We start from the raw sequence: 24,912 nt of genomic DNA on the forward strand, positions 1-24,912 counted from the left end.
CATGTAACTGGTAAATTTTGAAATGCTTCAACTTTATGTTTCTTACTGTAGTCGGTACTTCATCTGAGTTTAATGAGGGACTGTCACGTAATGACACAAGTACTTTCATTTCAAACAGCAGCCCTATGGAAACCATTCTCTATCATATTCAAAATCACTGACTACATCCCTAAAAGAAGAAACAACACGCGTGTTTGAAATCATTCCAGAACATCTTTTATTGTATTTCCCACGTCCTGATCCCATCCCTCCATCATCCCCATTGCTGCACTAAATCATTACAAGGATATGGTGCCGATTCCTTTTTACAGCAGAGTGGATAAATAAATAAGTACAATCCATCTGACTACACCCAAGAGAGAAAAAAATAATCATTCAACCCCTTGATTTAATAAGTATGGTTACATCTAGCTGTCCTCATTTCTGTACATTCACATTGTTTATGCTAGGGGACAGTAATCAAATTAAAAAGCCTATACAGTATTAATACGTGTCAGCTCCCAAAAAACCAAATAACATTGATGATTGATCTTCTTTCCTTCAGTGAGTGGATCCATCAGCTTTGACTTCATCACAAAACCTTGAACCAGCAGCAGTGAGCGTGGGCAGCTGCAAAAAACCTGCTATTAATGCCACAAAGAGAGAATGGTGATGTCACAGCATCACAGGGCAAACTGCATGCACCGCCCTGAGCTCTGCACCTGCATCACCTCTCTTTATGTTAATCCCACAAAGTCTTTGAGCTGAAATGGATGCAAATGAAGAATCAGCAGCGGAGTGCGAACCCCGAACATGCATGTTTAAAACTGTGTTGAATCAGGGGAGATTCATCAGGTCCCGATAAAGGTACTGCTGCCAGCAGCCCGGATGAAGATCTACAGATTTCCACCGGGGACAGAGACAGTTTCTGACCCACAAGGTGTCAGCATGATCACAGATCTAGACATCTCCTACACAACTAACAAAGACATCACGCTTGCTGTCGTATGACTGTTGGTTTCAGGTTGGTTGGCTGGTAGGTTTACACTGATGGAGGCTGGAGGTTGACAGGAAGTAGGAATGGACCGCTCAACTTAAAGGTGTGATGGGTGTCTGAGGTTGGTGGTTGTTTGGGTGGATAGCAAGTAGCAATGCATGGAAGATTTAAAATGCTTCAGCGAAAACAACCTAAACAACAAAATCATATGAAATTACGTCATATGTCTGTTCAAAACATTTAAATTTTAAATTAATGATTACATTATTTAGCTTTTACCTCTCAATTGTTTTTTTTTAAATTGTGATGTGATCAATTTCAGGCCACAGGGGGGGGGGGGTTTATACAGACGTCAACAATGATTGTTTGTGGCACAGTCCATCCCTTAAATATTCAAGTACATGTGTGATTGAATGTGGAATAAACAGTGTCAATGAGAAAAATGTTTTAATGTGAAGGAGAGTCGTGGCTAACATCAGCCACTGATTTCATTTAGGCCTTGATACTGTAGTGTGTTCATCTCAAAAGGAGAACTAGTTCCATTGCATAGACCCATTAAAATGAATAGACGCTCCCTATAGTTAATCTCATCAGGTGAGTGTCGCCCTCTGCTGGACAACACCGAATCGCACCACTTTGATATCAATTTTTTTTTTTTTAAATTCAGGCAAAAAGTGAAATAAGTTTTAACACTTTATGCTATCATGACACAATTATGTATAAAATGACAAACAAATAATTATGTGTTTTGTATTTTGATTCTTTTTTTTTTTTGATTTTCGAGCATTTTGAATCTTCCGGTGAAGGACCTGGTTTGGCTCGCATGTTAATCCTAAGGTGTTGCATCGTCATCTCACTGCAGGTCAGCGATGGATGCAGATCTTAGTGGTGAAGGAAGGTGAGGTTTTCCTGCCATCACATGGAGATACTGCTGTAGAGCTGGTCGATTTTCTCCTTGAAGAACTCCTTCAGCTCGGGTCTCTTGGCCTTGAGTGTTGGCGTTAGTAGACCATTCCTAATGGAGAACATCTCATTGTGGATGTAGATGTTCTTCACCTTTAAATGCAGTTTTTGAAGAATGTCATTGCTTCAGAAAGATGTAAGAATAATATATGCTTTACAATTCATTAATATTTGAAAAATGTATATTTAATACAGAAAACATGACGTGTTGTAACATTAGGGTCATGCAATATTTTCCAAGTGGAATTTTAAAAAACGATCAAATTGTCTACCTGCTCAAAAGAGTGGAGTCCGCTGGCTTTGCCCAGACGCACCAAATCTTCAAGGATGGCCTTCTTTAACAACTGAGACAAAGAATAAAGTCACTCTCAGAATTCAGATATTTTGGAAGAGTTTAATATAAATACAGGTAGTCATCAAGATACCAATATCCGAATTACGAAAATGCGGGGTCTACGAAAAATTTGGGGCCTAAAGGTAAATGACTTTATTGTAATTCAGAATTTTGTTTAGTTTATGTCTTGTTTTTATGTCCTGTTATTATTTCTGGTCAGTCTTGGGGAATAAAACTTTAGTATTTAGAGTAGTAATGACATTTAAATAACCTCAAATGATGATTATATATTGAAATTCAATAAGTGACGACTTATGAACAATTCAACCTATGAAAAACTTCTCCGAACCAATCGTATTCATAATTAGAGGACTAGCTGTATTGCTTAGAGGCTTTTTTATGTGTGTGTTTGTGTTCCACATACTGTGTTTTTACAGAGGTCCTTGTAGGTTCCTAGTATGCCTTGTTTCTTGGCCCATTCTGGCATGACATCAGGGTCCGGAACCACAATACCCACCAAACACGACTGGAAAGAGGAAACACAAACTAGAGTTACTAATGATTGTTTTGTGTGTGTGTGTGTGTGTGTGTGTGTGTGTGTGTGTGTGTGCGTGCGTGCGTGCGTGCGTACGTGCGTGCGTGCGTGCGTGTGTGTGTCACTGCTCCTACCTGCAGGCTATCACCATGCACATAGAGCTGAGCCACAGGCTGACTCCTGATGTAGATGTTCTCGATCTTCTCCGGGGAGATGTACTCGCCCTGGGCCAGCTTAAAGATATGCTTCTTCCTGTCAATAATCTTCAGTGTGCCATTCTATGAGGAAACAACGTGAAAGAGAGACTGAAGTTCAATCCACCACCCCATCATCCTGACATCCTGACGCGTGTGACGTGAGCTGGACACCTACTGGTAACCATTTGCCGATGTCTCCGGTGTGAAGCCAGGCGTCAGCGTCCAGCGTCTCAGCCGTCCTCTCGGGGTCTTTGAGGTAGCCCTTGAACACATTTGGTCCCTTCACACAAACCTAGATAGAAGAACAGGAACGTATGGATACATTATTGACATTTTAATTAATTCTATCAGATACTCAAAGATAATTTTCTACTCTAGTGTCCTTTTTTATGTGGATGCTGCTACACATATGGTATTTAAATATGTTATTGGTGGTCTTTAAAACCCCGTCACTTACCTCCCCCTCTCCCTTGGAGGCAAAGTAGTTCTTCTCAGGAACGTCGACCAGTTTGATGAGATTACATGGCAGCGGAGCCCCGACGTGACCTGTTCACAATCAGAACTCAAATACTGAGCGTACAGTTGGAACGACGTCCAACAAATAATGTTGGAGTTTTAATAATTTACAACTTCACAATGAAATTAAATGAACTTGTAATGAACTTTACTGTGCATTAGTGATTACATCAAGGAGTTGATGTTTTTCTGCACAGATCCGGCTCTAAGTAGTGGTCCCCATCAAAACAGAAGTTAATAAATAAAAACAAAAAAAATATCATGTATATAATGTGACTTACTGGCTCTCCCTCCCTTATTAATCAAACTTTTCCCCCTCTAGATACAAGCTGCTCGACCTACAAGTTTTTTGAGATACGAGCCGTTGCTGTCTATATTTTTGTTCGACTTACGAGCAAAATCTGAGGAGCCGTGCTTCAGGAAACCAACGCGAGTTGGCTGAGACCAGATCTCGTTCTTTACCATAATTCTTTATCATTGTTATGTAACGTATACAGTATATACAGTATTTTCCGCACTATAAGGCGCACTGGACTATAAGGCGCACCCTTAATAATTTGTTTGTTTTATCATTTATTTCATATATAAGGCGCACCGGAATATAAGGTGTACACAATAAAAAAATAAATAAAATGTATTTGATAAACTGCAGCGGCTGTAGTTGCGCAATCCGTCCACTAGATGGAGCCGCGCTGCTCAGACAGTCATGATTGCATTCATGACTTCCTGACTACCTTTGAATGACCCCTATTGTTATATCAATAATCCATTCTGAGCCTCATCAAGGAAACCTGATCACTTTGCCATCTTAGAAAGAAATCAACACGCATACTAAAAAACCTGACATTAAAAACTGGTTAAATTCATTACGAGTGCAGTCAGTGCGAACAGAGCGGATTATTTCCTGATCTGAAGTTCGAAGCAGATATTAAGCTCCGACGTTCGTCTTCCTTTATTAACTAAATATTGTTTCGATCGATCGGTAGTCCAGTCGGAGCTGAGGTGCAACTATTTGCTGCTGTGTGTCCTAAACAGTTTTTTAACTAGTTTTTAATGTCAGGCTGATAATTTACTGTCAAACGTGACGCTGTTTTACTCCTAGAACTGACTCTGCTCTTGAAATTTCAGAAAAGGCTGTAATTTCAGCTTTGAGGGTCTTTCATTCACCTTTATGCCAGTTTCTCCGTGTGTTTCCACAGACTAATAGAATGGACCGTCACTAGATTCCAGATTCCAGCACAATGGCATTTTTTTGAGACCAATTCAGATTAAAGTGGGTTATTTCCGACACCAAATAGTTAGAAATACTGAGATCAGTCAGTCAGTCAGACTTTATTCATAGAATTGTTGAAAGTTCCTCATGTTTCTCTACGTAACCACCGGTGCTCCTACAGTCTGCTCTACCGTCTGAGAGCAGCTCAGTCAGAGCCGGGACTTTGGTGACGCCCCTTGACTACCGTTGTTAGGGGGCGTGGGCCCGAGTGCCTTGTGAGGGGGGCCCCCTGGTGGCGGAGTGCGGCATGACTGGCGCCCAGACTGCCGGCTTTTTTTCAGCGATCATGTTTTTAACCAATATTAATATGAATATTAATCCATATATAAAACGCACCGGATTATAAGACGCACTACGGGTTTATGAGAAAATTTTAGGCTTTTAGGTGCGCCTTATTGTGCGGAAAATACGCTAATTAATTATACACAGGTGAAGTCTGCATGTCTATTGGTTGATAAAAATCTTTTGTTTTTTGATAATTAGGGGCTTTTTTACAGACAGGAACATATTAAAATGATTTCAGTTATTTTAAATGGATAAATGTTTGATTCACAAGCTCAGTCATAAACAGATTAAACTCGTATCTTGTGGTACGACTGTATTTTATAGGACAACTTCCTCCTTACTCTCTCTCTGCATCATTGCCACTGTGTGGGATCAAGTGAACTTTAACTGGGAGTGGAGACAATCAAACATGAGAATCTGTGACAATATCTACTGTCACATCAAAAACTCTCTTTTTACAGGAGTCCTTTATCTTTACAGCCGTGACTCAAACACACAAAGTCTCTCACAGATAATTCATCAGACAAAATATTCTCTCTGAATCTCACCTGAGGTCCAGTCTCCAGGTGTGGTGTAGGTGCAGCCGGCTGTGCACTCTGTCTGCCCGTAGGCCTCGTACACCTGTACACACACACACACACATACACACACACACACACACACACACACACACACACACACACTGTAAATTGTGTTGTACAAATTTCACCTTCTGAGTGAGATGGCTTCATTGGAGACTTCTCCATAGATCTCACCTAGCTTTAACATTGGCGCCCTTTGACCACTAGGGGGCAGTGTAGGGCAAAGTGTGGGCAATTCAAGTTCTAAATTTGTATGCAGTTCTAAATTGTCCATCGGTGTGAGCGTGAGTAGCTGTCTGTCTATGTGTGGCCCTGCGATGAGCTGGCTGGCACCCTAACTGGGGTGTACCCCGCCTCTCTCATTTCTCATTCAGAAGTTACAGAACAACATTAGAATTAATTTGGTGTCACGTGAGGACCAATCGTCAGAGAGGAGCTATCGAGCACTGAAAATATAAGAAGTAATGTGTGTGTGTGTACGTGTGTGCATGTGTGTGTGTGTGTGTGTGTGTGTGTGTGTGTGTGTGTGTGTGTGTGTGTGTGTGTGTGTGTGTGTGTCTGACCTGACATCCCAGGGCTGCTCTGAGGAATCCCAGCACACTGGGTGAGGTAGGAGCTGCTCCTGTTATAATCATCCTCAGCCTTCCTCCCAGGCTGGCCTGTTCAGAGCACAAACATCAATCCTATCGTACTAATGATTTAAAAAATGTTCACACACTGGTGATTTTACATGAAAATGTGACGTCATATTTCTGAGTTCCACTTGGTAACACTGGCATCAGGCTCTGATGACAGTCAGTTATTAACATCTCTGCTGATGTAGTTAATAATCGGTAAGACATTCATTCTATTACAGAGGAATACCACATCTGAGTGGGCCTTAAGCCTGTAGTAATGGAACAATCCTCACAAATGACAAAAAGTGTGGTGCTAACATGACATCAAAGTAAAAATCAACAACTTTCTTTTCACATCAGCTGACTTTAGGATTTTAAAAAGAGGATTTGAAAGTTCAATAGACCGCACTGTAAAAAAAGAAGGAGAAAAAAAGAAGAAGAAAAAAGGCTTTTCTGTGTATTTGTCAAAGTGTTGTTTGGGTCAGGGGGCAGCGACTCGGTTCACCTGAATCCTGCTGAAGAAGATTTTATCCCAGATGCTGTCGCTCCGGATGATCCCGCTGCTGACCTCAGCACCTTTTCTTTTAGCAGCGAAGTTGAGCAGCCAGCGCTTCAGTGGGGTGTTAGCTTGGCTGAAGATCTGTGGGGTCGACCAGGTTTGATTTTGGGACATTCTTTTGTCATCCACGTTAAGAACATACAAATTTACTTCATTTCCATTGCCCAAGATTCAACAGGAAGCACCAAACACCCCATCAGTGATGCATAGTTTCTCCTCTCTCGCTTTATTCTGATGACACAACGTAAATGCCTCATGAAAATACTCGATGAATTATTTAATTCAAAACAAACACTTGATTCTATCCCTGACCCACAGCTGCCGGAACCCATCTGTATCTCCAGCAGTTCATCTGCTCGTCTCACCTTGTCGTACATACGGTTGAGCAGCCGGGGCACCACTGGGAAAATGGTGGGCCTCAGGGCCTTCATGTCGTCTGGGAGGAGGCGGATGTCCCCCTGATAGAAGCCTATCCGTCCTCCGTGGCAGTACACCACCGACTGCAGAGACAGAAAGCATCCCATGTCTTTAGCAAGGTGTCAGTGAGCAAAGAACGATTATCAGCAACATTTATGAAAGCATCAAAGTAAAAAATGTCAAGGAAAATGTTCCCAGACACTAATTTATGACATTTATTATTAAAATTATGTTTAAAGTAAATAAATTAACTTAAAACATAACTTTTTAAAATTTATTTTAAGCTAATAAATAAACTTTCAATGTGCACACATTGAAAGTTTGAGTGTTCACAAAACAGCTAATAGGAGTGAAATTGAACTAAATTGAAATTTGTTTTTGCATGAAATTTGAAAAAAATTACCATTGTTCCAAGAATCTGGTCTGTATTTTTGCATTAATTATTCTACAGGACTAGAAAATAAAGGATACATAGAGTACAAGTATAGGAATAAAGCATTAAAATAGAGTCAAATAAAATAAGAAAATTAACATACACTCTTTGTTATTATGACTCAGGCTGCCTTAAAGAAGAGAGCGCCTCCCAGCGGCGGAAAAGATGAATAAATAAAAGTAGAGTCGAAAAAAGTAAAGTACAGTAATTATTATTGTTATTAATGATTGTAACAGCGACACACCCTGAGCAGTGACTGTTTCCAGTCTGACCACCAAAGCTTCTGCCTTCAATCACCAGCAGCCAACTTAGAAACCACATAACCTGATGACTATTAGATTTATTTCTGACTTCAGTAACTGACAAATCCAGTCCAAACATTAGATTGACTGTTTTTACAGTTGATTTGGGTGTTTCCCCCACAAACACAACTGATCACCACACACGCAGCTTGTGTCTGGGGTCACAAAGCCAACTATATCTTTTGTGAATGAAAATTCTTTTTCTTTTTTTAAACGCAGCATTTCTATCAGCCATGATCCGACATGCAATGTCACGACTTAATGAACGACCTTGCACGACTGATTAAATTTGATGCAGATTCTGTAAAATCAAGGAAACGCTAGCACTGAGTAAACCTTGAGCTGTGCCTGGAAAATTCCAGGACCAATGGTTAATCAAAAACAGACTTGTTTGTAACACAACACAATCAGGGGCGTGTTAACACCTTCAAGTATCACTCTGTTCAACTATTGGCTATGAAGATTTTAAAGTGTGCAAAGTGTAAACTACACAGGAATTAATCTTGATCCACATCTAAAACTATGCTGTGTTAGGTCCTTGAATTTCATGAAACAGTCCTGTAAAGTCCCTGAAATGCCATTGAATTTGAAGTTGTGTGTTGTGTGTGTGTGTGTGTGTGTGTGTGTGTGTGTGTGTGTGTGTGTGTGTGTGTGTGTGTGTGTGTGTGTGTGTGTGTGTGTGTGTGCGTGTGTGCGTGCGTGTGTGTGTGTGTGTGTGTGTGTGTGTGTGTGTGTGTGTGTCCTGATTGTATAATCTGCGTCGCGGGGACGTTAGGTGGTTTCCTGTGTGACACCCTCACACTGACAACAACACGGCTACAGGCAAACAGGTTGAGCCAGACACCAGCAGACCAACAGCCTCACACTCACGTGACACATAGTGAAAAACTTCAGCCTCATAATTTATGTATTTATGTTTTTAAATGATCCAAATCTGACAACTGACTGAACATTCACCAACAGGCTGGAGGCTAAATCTCCTATTTCCTGTCAGATGATGGTTAAAACAAGGATGGAAACAATAGCTGAAAAACTGAAGCAAATAACACAGAAATAAAAATATTCTCATCTATTTAATTTAAGTATTTGCTATTTTTTATTTGCAAACTATTAAACCTTGAATGGAGGGGGGGGGGGGGGGGAACTAAAACCAGAAAGCAGTTCATTTAACTTCTTTAAGATTGACCTTGGAAAGTGCCGGTGTGTTGTGGTTTTAAACAATAACTTGATATCCCATAATAGTCACAGCTGGTTTCAATAACCAAGATGACAGATCTGTCACAATTAGATTTTTATGCGGGGAAACCTGTTTGCCTGGAGATAATTAAAAAAATTACGATGGGATTTTCTGGTTCATGACTGACACTTCCTGTCACCCTGCAGGGCTGTGGGGCGAGTGGAATTTGTGCCTGACTAAAAATGAAACTGAAAAATCCAGTGGATTTCATCAGCTGGACAGAAGGATGGGGGAGTCACCTGACTTCTGGTTTAACACACGGAGACATTTATTCTCTGAAGCTGAGTTCTCATGAAGCATGTGTGAAAGGAAGCTCAACAAGAACCTGATGCAACATGACCTTTCCTTTCTTCTCCCTCCTCTGGTCCCAGCATGCTCAAACATGTTGAACCAATAACCATCTCATACTTATGGTCAACTAGTTTCGATTAGCATCCTTTACCTCAATGAGTCTCTCAAACATGTGAGCCAGTGGGAGGAAGGAAATGAGGCAATCATCTTGGTTTGGGCAAATGACTTTCTGCAGGAAACAGAAGGGAAAACAATCAGATAACCTGAATGTGGAATGTTTAATTCAAAGACGAAGAAAAAAAGCAAGGAAAATGAAGAAATAATAGAAGAATTGCTTCACAGCCAGGAGTCAACATGATAAAATAGAAAATGATATTCATGGTCACTCACGTCTGTCACTTTGAGGAACCCTGAGAAATCTGCCACCACGTTCCCATGGGTGAGCATGACTCCCTTTGGGTTTCCTGTCCAAGCACACAAAACAGCTTTTAATATAGTATATTTCTAATGAAGGAAAGACAGAAAAGTTTTCACTGTTTAAATTCTTTTCTCATTTGGAAACTTTAAATTTTCATTGATTTGCAAGTGAGCCTAAAATGTCATTTCTACTCATTAATTCCAATATATGATAATTTGTTAATGTAAATCTTTTTTAATTTACTTCCTATCTATCCCTATAACTAAATGTTTTGAAATGTCTTCATTATTTCAGGATACCGATTATGTCACAATTTTAAACAACTCTTTGTCCATAAAAAAAAAGAAAACCCTGAAATGCAAATCATTTCTCTTTTACTGTTAAGACCGTATTTATAAACAGACCAGTCTTTATGGAGCAATGGCTTTTCAAACGTTTTTCATTTCCCAACGTGACATCATCGTTCGGATGTTGCAACAAGGTGAATTCTCAAGAAATGCCTGCATGCATGTTGACGCGGCTGCACGTGTCGCTCGTGGCCGGCAGGGGGCGACAGTTTCCTGTCTGAACAGAGCAGGAGCTGCTGGTAAACTGACACCAGTGTCCTCAGATGAACTCTGGTGGGGCTGCAGTTATAACCGTGTTATAGTCCCGTCAAAGTCAACAGCGGCTCCTTCTTGCCTACATTCTCAGGTGGCACCGCAACTGGGGACGAGCTCAGCCTCTGGCTCATTTACTGTAAACTTCAGTCTTCCCATCCCGACAGGTACAAGGAATACCAACCCTTTCAATGTCTTGACAGTGTAATCTGCACACTTACACAGGACGCACACACACACACACACACACACACACACATATGTACTGTATATGCATACATGTGTGTGTGTGTGTGTGTGTGTGTGTGTGTGTGTGTGTGTGTGTGTGTGTGTGTGTGTGTGTGTGTGTGTGTGTGTGTGTGTGTGTGTGTGTGTGTGTGTGTGTGTGTGTGTCCGTCCTGTCTAACCTGTTCACTACAAGAGGAAAAAACAAACGCACTTTATTGCCCCTCTTGGGGAAATTATCTTCTCACTCTTACTGAATATATTTTTTGAACATGCTTTTGATTTTATTTTATTTTTATTTTTTTTGGAACTTTTTTTATAAAGAAGAATAGTTCTGGAACTCCTACTTTAAGTTTTAAATGAAATGTAATGGTTATGAATGCATATTTATTGTATTTAACTTTCACCACTTCACTATCTTTGTCTCCATTCCATGGACAAGTCCTGGAAATCAGCATTGGATATTTCCCTAAAGACTCTTGAATGAGACAGTTGTTGAGTATATTGGTATTTGTCTCTATAAAAAACCCCAACATAATTTCATATAGGTATTTAATAGCAGTACAATTAAAGATGACCTGCTTGACCTCTGTGCTCTGCTGCCCTAAGAAAGTCTGTTTAAACAAAAGGGAAAACAAAGTGTTTACTTGATTATGAGTCCCTTGACTAGAATGTCAGGATTCAGGTCAAATATCCAGCAGAGGTCTCTGCGGTGCGTTTTGTGAGAAGACAAAACCATTGCAGACTGAAGATGTGTCAGAGGATTATTGACATGCAGACGCACGTGAATCATCACAGAACAACAGAGAAGAAACTACATGTATTGATCAGTGAGGCTGTAAGTTTTGACTATCATATCAATAAAGTAAGGGTGTCAAACTCATTTTCACCGAGGGCCACATCAGCATCATGGTTGTCCTCAAAGGGCCAGATGTAACTAATAAATTACATGTAACTAAATGTAACTACTCCATAATGTTAAATAACTGAATTTATTACTTCTTCAAATTACAAACATTTCAGTTACATAGAAAAAATATGTCTATTTGTTTGTTTCTCTGTTCTAACATAAATCCTTTTCATTTGTCAGGTTATTAAACCCACAGAACTCCATCAATCAAGGATCAAACTATCAATCAATAAAGAAAAATAACATCAAACACAAGTTAGGACATTAACTTTGTTCAAAATGGTTTTATCGATGTTAAAATGGAAATACTGCATTGTGGGCCAAATAAATAAATGTGGAGGGCCACATTTGGCCCCCGGGCCTTGAGTTTGACACATTATGCACTAAAGGATGAGCCGTGCTGTTAGCCGGCTGTGGGCGGACGTGGTGATTACCTGTGGTTCCACTGGTGAAACACACAATGGAAAGGTCATCTGGTGCTGGTGGCTGTGAAGAAATATTGCGTCAGCTTGAGACGGACACATGACTTCAGAAAATCTACTTCAACCTCCAGACGACTTGACCGGTTCCTCTGTGTGAGTGAACCGATCTTCTGAGATCAAATACTTGTTCTCCTGTGCAACATTTTTTGGCAGACTGTGTCTCTGCTAGGATATTTCAGTCTGGACTAAATATAACAGCGACAATATCTGAGCATCTCTGTGTGTTTTTATGGGTACTTACTATTGGGTTTCTGTGGTGATCTCTGCCCTGAGTCTGTGACAGAAAAAATGAGCAAATTTGATTAATGTCATGAACATGTAGAGGACTGAAACTTTTTTGGACGTATGTTATGTGGCGTTATAGCTGTCATTGTAACACCGTTTCATCAACGATTGATCAAACTACGTAAATCAGAGTTCACACAGCACTCAGGTAGTGATTTCCTGTCGCACCTCCACCTCCGCCATGGCCTGAACGTGGACGCCACATTCTCTGCCGTGCTCCACCAGCGCCGAGTCGAAGGCGTCCATCAGGATGATTCTTCTCAGGCCGGGAGTCTCCTTCCGCTCCACGTTACCCAGAAGCACTTCGGCTTTGTCCACTTTGTCGCAGATGACTGTGGAGATGTCAGCTGGAGGGACAGTCATGTGACAGAAACAGTCATCAGTCAGTCAGACTGATATTTACTGTTTGAAAGCCAGATCACCATGGTTACAAGAGGTCAAGTGTGTGTGTGTGTGTGTGTGTGTGTGTTCTTACCAGTGTTAATGATGAACCGTATGGCATCAGGGCCCAGGGTGTCATAAAGGGGAACCACGACCATAGAGTAGGTGTAGCAGGCCAGTTCTGAGATGATCCACTAAGATCACAGGCAAGACAGGGGTCAAAGGTCAGACATGACTTTTACTCCTACACGTTTGATGGATGACATCATGAAAACCAGCGGGTCACCTCTGGTCGGTTCTGGGCAAACACTCCTATGAACTGGTTTGGGTTTGGCTGGCAGCCCTGATGCAGAAGACCTGAACCCAGATGCTCGGCGCGGTCCGTCACCTGTGGAGACAGACGTGATCCGATTGGACCAGGTAGCACCAAACAGTCTAGTCATCCAGGAAAACAGATGACGTCATGACTTCATAAATACAATAAAATAAAATAAATTGTCGCCTGACACTCACCTCTTTGTAAGACATCCATTTGTATGGCTGGTTGGGGAGTCGTGAACCTAAGCAAGGTCCATCACCTGGGGGAGACAAAGAGACATCAAATAAAGTAAAGTAAAATAAAAACAAGGTGGAAGAGCTTTAATTTTAAATATTATGTCATTTAAATATAATACATAGTTACACACTGTAAGGTGAATACAGAATTACAGGTTGATGTGTACAACCAAACTCACCAGATATGTGGAGGCCTCTCTGGAAGACCTCGTACATGGTCTTGGCGTCGTCATGGTAATGAGTCAGCAGCTTGGAGCTGTCGCCCATCATGGACCTGCGACCTCCATCTTCATGCTGTGGTAAAGGAGACAGAGAGGAACGTTGTGACGTCACAAATCACTTTCGTTTCTCTCACGTCTAATAGCATCGCTTTCGAAAATTCAGATAATATAGAGTAAATATAAAACAGACAGATGTATACTGTGGTTGTGTTGTGTCGTCTGCCCAACACTGAATTTAAAACCAAATACACACGGAGTGGACTGGTGCACCTTCAGAGCCCACGTTCAAATCAATCAGTCTGTAAAGTCTGCACCATGAAACAATTATCAGGAAATTTAACTTCTTAAAACTGGAGTGTTTATTTAATCCTCTGACCAATAAATAAAAAAGAACTAAATAGTTTTTATTTAAAAAAAATAAAAATTATATATATATATATAGTATATATGTGTGTTTATATATATATATATATATATATATATATATATATTTTATTTATTTTTTTTAAATTTATTTATCTATTTATCTTTTCTTTCTTTCTTTATAAAAGGCAAATACATGTGTCAGATTGTAAACATCGGCTCAAATATCAGATTTAGGATGCAGAGGTTACAAAATCTCATGTGAAATATGATACTTGGTTTTTCTGGTTTAGGTATACAGTAGAATTAAAAAAAACAAAAGCTGGTAATGAATGCAGGGGGAGCACTCCAAGATCCTGCAAGAGGTGGAATGGAATTTTAGAATCTAATTCTACACGTTTATTAACACGGGATTGTTGGGCTGCATTAATTTTGACAAGAACGGATGGGAGGAGAACGAGCTTTGGTGTGAACGAAGGTGCCTTAATTTATTGCTGACCCATCTCTTTGTGTGTGTGTGTGTGTGTGTGTGTGTGTGTGTGTGTGTGTGTGTGTGTGTGTGTGTGTGTGTGTGTGTGTGTGTGTGTGTGTGTGTGTGTGTGTGTGTGTCGTCCTACCGGCACCTCCTCAGACTGGTGCAACAGGCTGCAGGGGGGTTTGATGGGACGGGGTCTGGTGGCCAACCAGTACGCCAGCACGGCGGTCAAGGCGCCGATGCCCACCAGCGTGGAGGTGGGCAGGGAGCTGAAGAAGTGACCCAGCTCGCCCATCTCTGGCACCCGCAGGCCCCCCATCATCTCCTGGGCCTGCATCTTCTCCATCAGGGTGGAGCTCAGCGCTGGAGGGGCAAAGAGACACGATTCACCAGGCATGTAACCCCTTACCTCAGGAAGGTAAGGGGTTACGTTACATTTTGGGAGTAGACAGAATCATTTCCTAGGTGATCATGTGTGGGAGGGGCCCACCAGACGCCAACAGGCCGTGTAGAGGAACACTCTGAGATGATGGGAAACACAACTTCCTCATTTCTCTGGAGATGACTTCCTTTTTTTTTACCATATGGAAGCTGGATCGTATGAACTGACTGTTCAAAGCAGGAAGTCGAATACACGACATTCAAAAACAAAATGTAACAAATGGTTATGTTTACTCTGCTAATCTGATTCCATCTGATTCCCTCATTTGAGCTGTTCACACAGACGAAGAAAATATATATAAAGAATATATATAAATATAAAGACAAATAATCCTTAAACCAGGGCTCTGAACCAGTACATGGAAAAAAAGTGAAAACCAGAAACTTTTTGTATTTTGCCAGGAATGAAAACAAAACCAAAAAACTTTATACTTTTTAATGTTCTGGGACAGAATCAGTTGTTCAGAATAAAAGTAACCCGTTAATACCTTTTTTTTTTGTTCTTGAATAAAATATCTGACCTCACGTTTCACTTCCTGTCTTTCACTCAAAGAGAAGTTGAGGCAAATCACCAGCAGTCAGGGATCTGGATTATATTAATAACAGTTAACACTGCAGTCTGTCAATCTGAAAAATGATTGATTACGACATTAACTCATTGGCTGCCAGTCATTTTCAGAACAGAGTTCTGAGCTTTGCTCTGAAACTTTGAAGCTTTGACGCTTTGAAGCTGCCTCAGCTTCTCCGTCTTCCTCTGATTCTCCATCCTCTGTTCTGCGACTGGATCAGGGCTGTTGTTCTGTTTACTGTAAGGACGTATCTACTGTATGTAAACTAATTTAAAAGTCCTAAAGCTGCCTACCTATTTATATTTTCCATGAACGTTATTAACCGGTTTACGAACTATTTTTTGTTCTGAGTGTCGAACACCACAACACTCCCTGCTTCTCTTTTTCAACACTGCTCATATATTTCCTCTTTCTCAGTTGTCTTTTTTTTTTTCAGATCTTCCAGGATTTTATTTACTTTTTTCGGGGGGTGTGGGGGCTCAGATGCTGAGAAATGTTGCGTATTATAATACGTACTAGAAACCTCTTAATAATCATTCTGTGTGTCTGACTGCTCACTGCTGGAGTCTGATCCTCATGCTGCATTTTCAAGTACTGCACAGAGATGGAAGCATTAATATAGATTAGTATAAGTACACATAGTACTGTAAAAGTGTAGATTCAGTAATCTGAAGTAGACAGAAGACTGACATAAACTCTCTTAACAGCAGAAAAAAAGAAAGTTCAAATATAAAAAGATGGGAGAAACAGACATAACCAGATCTGATCTTTTCTGCATACATTATCTTATAATTATTTTAATTCTATATATAGTTTGTATTCTTAAGGAGTTGTCTGGAATGAGTGTGACATTTAATGACTTCACACTGAAAAATCAACGATCTAAAGCTGACACGTTTTGCTTATTTAACTTTTAGCCCCCTGGAAAGTGTTAAAACAGTATTTTGTGAAACATTAAACACACACACACACACACACCAGTATGATCTTCTTGTCTGGTCTACTGGGCCATGAACATGATTCTGAGTCATTAAGATGTAATTAATTCAAAGAGAAAAGCTTCTGTAATTACAACCCAATATATTTTTATCATTGTGTTTATCACCAGTTTTTTTTCACACTCATCTGGAGCGAATCCCAGTCAGGGACACGTTTTGCCACTGGTCTTTATTGCGTTTTTCCCCTCACCTCATCTGCTCTCTGATTGGTTCTTCTCCTCAGACAGAGGTGTGTCGCGGTGATGGTGTGTCGCTCACTGCTTGTGTCTTTGTGTTGTATTGTGTGGATAATTTGGCCCGCGGGGACGACAGTCAGCAGATAAATTGGTGATTGAAAAGAGGAGAGGAAGCAGCACTCTGCCAGCTCTAAATATAGAAACACTTCATAACCTACTGACACCATTGTGGGGCGGAACTGGAGCTTCTGTGTGGTTTAACTTTAACCCCGAAGCAGTAAATAAAAATCAGCCTCTCCTCTCTTCAGGCTGAAGACTCAGCATTGATCAACAACTAAGATTCTTCTCCGAGTCTCAGCATTTAAAGTGATTTAAAGTGGCAAATAAATAAAGGTTGGTGAATATTTCACATCGCGTCATCTGATATGTCTGACCTCCTTCTTCTTCTCTTTTGGATTCTGTGTCAACGTGATTATCTTGTAATTTGGCATTTTTGAATCAACGTGATTTAAGGCTCCAGCTCCCCGTGACCCGCTACAGCGGATTCAGCGGCAGAAAATCAGTGTTATTAATATTATTATTATGGGTGTGTCACCATGTTAGTCTATCTTCATCCTCCTCTCTAACACCGACTTCCTTCATGTCTTCCTCACTACATCCATCCACCTTCTCTTTGGTCTTCCTGTTTCCCTCTTTCCTGGTAGCTCCATCCTCATCCCCCTTTCACCAACATCCTCACCATCTCTCGTGTCCAAACCATCAGAGTCTGTTCTCTCTAACTTTGTCTCCAAAACATCTCACCCTGGCTGTTCCTCTGATGAACTCATTTCTGATGCGATCCAACCTGGAATTCCTAGAGAACATCAACATCTTCATTTCCTCCTCCTCCAGCTCCACTTCCTGTCTTCTTTTCATCACCACTGTCTCTAATCTGTCCCTCCTGTCTGTCCTCACCGCTGTCTTCCAAACTTTGGCCATTCATTCTAGCAGAGACTCTTCTGTCCACAAACACCGTTGTTCTGGACTGTTATGGACCACAGATCTCCACAACATAGCAGCAGATTGTTCACCCTATGTTATACAGTTGAGATATTTCCATCAAGAAACAGCATGTTTTCACTACCACGTTGTTGGTAGCGAGAACATTACCGTATTTAAACACTAACACCAGCCTCAGGCTTTACTTATCACCTTCTTTTCTGGCTGACAAAGGAAAAATGGATTCCAACAGCATCATTTGTGATGAAGGGAAGAATCCTGGACTTATTTGTCACATGTTTTGTATTGGTGTTGACAGACTGACTATCCTGCTCTGATTTTACACCAACAGTTGAAATCACGCCGCGCATTTTCATTTCATTGTTTTTTTGACAAGCAGAGTTGTTTTTCCAGCTGTTTCCAGGGTCACCACTGCAGGCTATGGCCTGGTTTGGTATTCTGTGGACCCCAGACACACACACACACACACACACACACACACACACACACACACACACACACACACACACACACACACCTCTCTTTTGGGCCATATCCCGTTGCTTTTCTACAAAGGCTGTTGTTGCAGCTGCTCAGACTGAGGAGCAGCACGTCAGCATCCCCATCAGTTTTATCAGTTTGTGAACTCAAAGTCCTCCCAGTTTAATCTGTGAGCACCAAGAAAACCCATCATGCAACCTTTGGATCCATTCAGCAGTAGTTCTGGTGCTGATGAAGTAATAAACCAGGGGTGTCACCGAGGGCCACATCACAATAACGGCCAGATGTAACTAATAAATGTAACTAAATGTAACTCAATGTAATGTAAAATAAATGTAACTACTCCTTAATGTTAAATAACTCTGAATTTGTTACTTATTCAAGTTACAAACATCACAGTTAGACAGAAAAAATATGTTTGTTTGTTTCTCTGTTATAATAAATCCTTTTATTTGTCAGGTTATTAAACCCACAGAACTCCATCAATCAAGGATCAAACTATTCAAGAGAATAAAGAAAAATAACATCAGACACAAGTTAGGACGTTAACTTTGTTCAAAATGTTATTTTTTCAGGATTAAAATTGTGGGAAAAGTAGTTTTTGGTCAAAGCATACTTTTGACCGATTTATTTTTAGACACTCTGACCTTTTATGCTCTCGCCGGCCACATCAAATGATATGGTGGGCCACATTTGGCCCCCGGGCCTTCAGTTTGACACATCTAGGTTTGGTGCTTTGCTTTGCTGATCAGCATCATCTCTAAACTATCAGAGATCTGAGATGTTTCAGCTACGACAATGAAATCTGTCATAAATGTAAGTGTTTCACACGTCTGAACCAGCTGCAAATCTGAGTTTAACCACAGCATCATTCTAGATCTTATCGGATTTCATGACAATCAAAAGGAATTAATTTAATTGTGGCTCAGGAATCAGTGCCGTACAAGAAATAAAGGATTTCCAGCTCTATCCACTCATAAAAAGCTCCGTGCTTCCCAGATGTGTCAGTATTTTGTAAAAGGGAGGGGCACATCCTCACAAATGACATCTAAAGTGCCTTTGAACAGTCACAGCCCTGAGGACCTGTAATAGCTCCCCACGCAGGATTGTTTCGTTCACTCCATCCAAATAATCACAAATAAACCACTGCGTTAACACTTTTTTAAAGCAGCTTCCTTCTCTATATTTATGTTACCTTCATCTTCCTCCCTCAGTGTGAGCACTAGAGCGACGCGGGGATGAAGGCCCCTGAAAGGGCCGCTTAGACTTCCTGTGACCTCTGAGGCTTAGCGAGGAGGAAACACAGCCGTTCGTCCTTTGGCCCCGCCCCATCAGGCCATCTGAGGGCCGTCACCAACGATTAGAGCCCAGCATGGAGAGATTAGAGCCTATTAGCACAGAGAGTGATGACCAGCAGTAACCTCACTCTCTATTTAAAGCAACCCAGCTTTCTCTGACTGTCTTTTTCAGGTTTCCTTCCTTTTGAGTTTAACCTCAGTTCTTCATCATCCATCATCAGGACCAATTCTCCTACTGGATTTTAAGCACTTATAAACACTGATATCTGCCACTCCTCTTCTTCCTCCATGTAGACCCCTCCTGGAGGAGTCAAATCCCAAATTCTCCCTGTTTCTCTCACCGCTGCATACGTATACAGATGCTGTTACAGCCCATTCACACTGAACACACACCCCGACAGATAAGAGCAAAATTAGACACTGATAGAAGCAGCAGTATGGTTTCATGCCAAAAAAGAGTACTACAGATGCAGTATTTGTGTTGAGGATGTTGATAGAGAAGTACAGAGAAGGCCAGAGGGAGCTGCATTGTGTTTTTGTAGATCTGGAGAAAGCTGATGACAGGGTGTCCAGAGAGGAACTGTGGTATTGTATGAGGAAGTCTGGAGGGGCAGAGAAGTATGTTAGAGCGGTGTAGGACATGTATGAGGACTGTAAGACAGTGGTGAGGTGTGTGTAGGTGTGACAGAGGAGTTCAAGGTGGAGGTGGGACTGCATCAGGGATCAGCTCTGAGCCCCTTCTTGTTGCTATGGTGATGGACAGGCTGACAGACGAGGTTAGACAGGAATCTCCATGGACTATGATGTTTGCAGATGACATTGTGATCTGTAGTGAGAGCAGGGAACAGGTGGAGGAGAAGCTAGAGAGGTGGAGGTTTGTCCTGGAAAGGAGAGGAATGAAGGTTAGCCGCAGTAAGACAGAGTACATGTGTGTGAATGAGAGGGACCCAAGTGGAAGAGTGAGGTTACAGGGAGAAGAGATCAAGAAGGTGGAGGATTTTAAGTACTTAGGCTCAACAGTCCAGAGCAATGGAGAGTGTGGTAAAGAGGTGAAGAAGCGTGTCCAGGCAGGATGGAACGGGTGGAGGAAAGTGTCAGGTGTGATGTGTGATAGAAGAGTTTCAGCTAAAATGAAAGGAAAGGTGTACAAAACTGTGGTGAGACCAGCGATGTTGTTTGGTCTAGAGACAGTGTCACTGAGGAAAAGACAGGAGACAGAGCTGGAGGTAGCAGAGATGAAGATGCTGAGGTTCTCTCTGGGAGTGACCAGGATGGATAGGATCAGGAATGAGTACATCAGAGGGACAGCACATGTTAGAGGTTCTGGAGATAAAGTCAGAGAGGCCAGACTGAGATGGTTTGGACATGTCCAGAGGAGAGATAGTGAATATATTGGTAGAAGGATGCTGAGTTTTGAACTGCCAGGCAGGAGGCCTAGAGGAAGACCAAAGAGGAGGTTTATGGATGTAGTGAAAGAGGACATGAAGGTAGTTGGTGTGAGAGAAGAGGATGCAGAAGACAGGGCTAGATGGAGGCAATTGATTCGCTGTGGCGACCCCTGAAGGGTAAAGCCGAAAGGAAAAGAAGAAGAAGAAGCACCAGATTAAAGAAGTACAAGGAAATATTCAAACAGGACAGGCAACAAATATTAGAAATATAAATTTTTAAAATACATTAATATTATAAATTCATAATATAAATTTATATTATAAATAAATGTATATTAAATTTATATTATATTATAAAAGGATTGATATTATACATTATAAATAAATTGATATTATAAATGTATATTATAAATGCAGATGTATATTATAAATTACAATTTTATAATAATTTACAGATTTATATTATAAATATAAATCTGAAGCTTCAGCACGTCAGAGCAAGAGAATGAAACAAACATGTGTAACTGAACTGCAAGAGTCAAAGCAGCCGAGGCCTGAGGTGTGTGTGTGTGTGTGTGTGTGTGTGTGTGTGTGTGTGTGTGTGTGTGTGTGTGTGTGTGTGTGTGTCCAATACACTGATTACCTTCTTACTAGCCCGATGAAGCTGAGGCAGGCAAGACGGAGGCATCAAAATGCGTTTTGCTCTATTTTGGGCCTGCCTGGCCACCGTATCACACCACCCTCAGGTTTGTCGGATGCTGCACTCTCTCACCACACCCAACCAGTCCTCACTCCACCACACTCTCTCCCTCATACCCTCCCCCTGCTTAAACACACAGCGACACTCCTCCCCCTCAGTAAATGATACCCATACAGGAACACACACATAAAGATAGATGCTTTTGTTCATCCTACTATCATCCACATATTGAAGCTAATCACACACATTAATTGTATTTGAAATTACAGTTATGACCCCCTTCAATTGAAACCTTTAACCTTAAAAGACATTTTTATTTTAAAGACTCACAGTGAAGATTAAAAAAAAGCGTCGATGTTGAGAAATGCGTAAACCTTCTCAGCAGACCTGTATCAGCACTTCAAGACAAACCATTACTGGTCTGCATCGTACAACATGATTGCTGACACAGCAACAATGCACAGATATGGAGAGCTGCCGTGTCGACGTGAGAGCACTCACATTGGCTGATATCGCTGATTGCATCAAGACTGAGACTTTAAAGCGCTCTGTATGTAGAGTAGATCTGCAGCTCCGCATCGTGACCCACGTTTGTCCAGAACGTGACCTCTGAACATTCAGCGCACGAACACAACAGCAGACGATCACTCGTCAGGTGACATTTAACAGCCTGTTTCTCTGTGCACTCTGCAGTGTATCTTTAATTTGAAAGTTTGCATCTTTAAGTTTAGCCAATCCCCACAACTTCCTGTCCAACAGCCACAGAGGCAACACAGCAAAACTAAAACTAAAGTCATTATTTCTCATTAAGGCCTTGTGTCAAGCAGAGGCCTTACAATCCTAAAATATCTAGAATAGTCTATAATTAGTTTGGTTAAAAGTGGGGCAAAGCCACAACTATCCTTTAATTAAACATTGAGGGTATAGAATCCGTTCACGCCGCATGAGGAGCTGCACTAGACGGGATTAAAATGAATTATTTATAATGAAGAGCAGCAAGGATGCGGATGCGAGGACAGGTAAGAGGTGTCATGAATCTCCTCTGGGGGGCCGGGGGTTCACATAAAACCACGGAGTCAGTTTTAAACAGTTTGGAGCTTCACTTCTGCACCGGCTGCACCAGATATTAAAAATGCAGCAGCACAATGTAATATTAATGCAGCAACTAAAATCCCAACTGTTGGGGTTGCTCGTCGCCTAGCAACCATACCATAATGTACAACATCTGCTGAGCCATATAGATGCTGAGGGAAAAGAAAAGTTCCATTTACCATTAAAACCAAGGTAATCCATAAGAGGTCGTGCCTCTAGGTGAACCCCGCACTGTTCGGGGGGGTGCCGTCGGTAAAAACCGGAGCGCACCGTCCTGCCCGGTTTGCCGGTAGGCCACAATATTTCAGCACCCCCGTCGCGTGGACAGCTCCGTCCAATCGGCTGCCTCCATCTGCGCGCGTCATGCGCCTCATCCGCCCTCCCTCCATCCCTCCATGGCAGAGGACACCACAGACAAAATGTCTCACCCCCGGTGTTCCGGCACACATTTACATCCAGTAACACATCTAATAAAAACACGGGTGGTGTTTCCACGTCACTACATCCAGGTTTCTGCAAAAGCCGCACAGAGGGGCGTCAAAAGAGACGCCGTTACCTAACAGGGTTTAAAGATGACGTGTGTCCGGGTTCTACGCACAATGTCACACCACCTTAGCAGCTGGCCGGCCTCAGATGCGCACGTTTCAGCGCGTCTATGTGTCCAAGAGCGCAAAGACGCGACATTTGAGTTTGGAATCTCCTGCGTAAAAACACGGACTTTGACGTGGAAAATGATGCTCGGGATGATCCACATTCTCGTCCATCTGATCAGAAATAGAACCAGAAAAGGAAGAAGAGTCTTCGTGCGCTCTGACGCGTCCTGGACGGTAAAGCAGGAATGCGCTGAGCCTGCTCAACCGGAACGCCGGCTGAACGCTTGGGTTGCGCTAATCTTATTAAAAATCATAAGCACAGTGAGTGTTTTTTACCGTGATTTTAAAGCACCGAATGACGCATTGCTGCTTCAAGATGGGAATGAATGAAAAAGCCGGTAGTGGGGAACCCGGCGGACAGGAGCCCAGGTTTCCATCTCAGCCCTGAACACTGAAATCACCTAAAAAAAAAAAAGAAGAAGAAAAAAGGAAGCTCCTTAAAAACTCACCTAATATAATCCAGAGCGTCCCAGAAACCAACACGAATGCGAGCATGTCTTTCTCATTGAGTCAGGGGGGGTCCCGGCGCAGGAAGCGGATCACAACTGCAGCATCGACTGCACCAAGTGGCCGGCAATCTGAGAGATTAAGGAGAGAGGAGGGGTGGGGTATGTGGGGGTGAGGATAGATCTGAGACCACAGACCACAGAAGAGGTGCTGGACACCCGGGGGGGGTGACGCTCACCGTGGAACTCGCGGATCAACCTGCAGACGCGCCTTCCTTCCCTCTGCGGCGCGCCTCACCTTCACCCGGTTGGCTGCTGCGCAGACACGCCTGCTGGAATGACGGGCTGTGGAGGTCGGACGAGAGATGCGATCGACACCAGGAGTGTGGAGGTTTAATTGCTCCACTAAACGCAAACGAGACATTAATTTAATATACATAATTATTGTAAAATATTCATGCAATTCAGGGTTTGTTTGTTTTTCCTGAAGACGCAGTATACATTTGGATTTTTATTTCGTTTTATACCATAAAAAGATTAAATGTGATTGTTTGTGATTCATCCTATGTGTTTTTTTTATTCGTATATATTTTAAAATATCACTTTATTTTTTAATTTTTTTTTACAGTCTTTATAGTCTCTGTGTTGATTTGTCCGTGGAACATCACACCATGCAGACTGTCCCTGCAGCTGAGCACAGTTTGGACGCCGGGTAACTTTGCATCACAAGTCACGTGGTGCAGTAAGACACGCCCTTATGAACTAAAGTAACCCCGAGAAAGACTCCAACTGGTATCAGCAGAGATGAGACAAATCACAATGAAATCAAGACTGAGATTACCTTGTGACGTCACATTTAAAGTGATGTAATCTTTAGTATTGTGAGCCTGAGTGCATGGAAAACACTCAGATTATCAGCCAACAGCAGTCAGCAATAAATTGTTGCATCACTGCATGCTGTGGGCAGCAAGACACTATGTGGAAAGTGTACTAAAAACAGTCCATCCTGATTTATTTACCTGGAAAACTTACAGATCTAAGATCATCTGTCCATTTTATGTGTTATTAAAAAAAATAGTCTACACACACATCTGTTCTATGTGAGGGGCAAAGTCCTGCACTCAACACATTCTACCCCTTCCAAAACTTTTAATCTCACAGATGCAGATTTTTTGACTGCAGTAAACCGTCACTGCAACACCTGTTTGGAAATAGAACAAATATCCCAATCCCGCATTACAA

At 41.7% G+C, this 24,912-nt stretch overlaps 1 protein-coding gene across 2 annotated transcripts; it reads right to left on the minus strand.

Annotated features, from left to right (window-relative positions):
- Window positions 1-210: 210 nt before the first annotated feature.
- acsl6 (acyl-CoA synthetase long chain family member 6) lies at window positions 211-24,086 on the minus strand. Of its 2 annotated transcripts, XM_068331478.1 has the most exons (22): window positions 23,910-24,086; window positions 23,674-23,802; window positions 14,573-14,793; window positions 13,551-13,665; window positions 13,330-13,394; window positions 13,103-13,204; window positions 12,911-13,010; window positions 12,604-12,782; window positions 12,392-12,424; window positions 12,103-12,154; window positions 9,907-9,980; window positions 9,668-9,745; window positions 7,202-7,336; window positions 6,783-6,917; window positions 6,224-6,319; window positions 5,628-5,700; window positions 3,463-3,551; window positions 3,181-3,297; window positions 2,943-3,086; window positions 2,698-2,799; window positions 2,212-2,283; window positions 211-2,032 (listed from the first exon to the last, which is right to left on the minus strand). In XM_068331478.1, the coding sequence occupies exons 2-22, from the start codon at window positions 23,717-23,719 to the stop codon at window positions 1,892-1,894; spliced, it is 2,169 nt and encodes a 722-aa protein (XP_068187579.1). In that variant the 5' UTR covers window positions 23,720-23,802; window positions 23,910-24,086; the 3' UTR covers window positions 211-1,891. The 2 variants fall into 2 exon arrangements, with proteins under 2 accessions (XP_068187579.1, XP_068187580.1); XM_068331479.1 differs by lacking the exons at window positions 23,674-23,802; window positions 23,910-24,086 and adding an exon at window positions 22,751-23,618.
- Between the last annotated feature and the right edge of the window lie 826 nt (window positions 24,087-24,912).

The sequence above is a fragment of the Antennarius striatus genome, chromosome 13 (assembly GCF_040054535.1).
Source record: "Antennarius striatus isolate MH-2024 chromosome 13, ASM4005453v1, whole genome shotgun sequence".
Lineage (NCBI taxonomy): Eukaryota > Metazoa > Chordata > Actinopteri > Lophiiformes > Antennariidae > Antennarius > Antennarius striatus.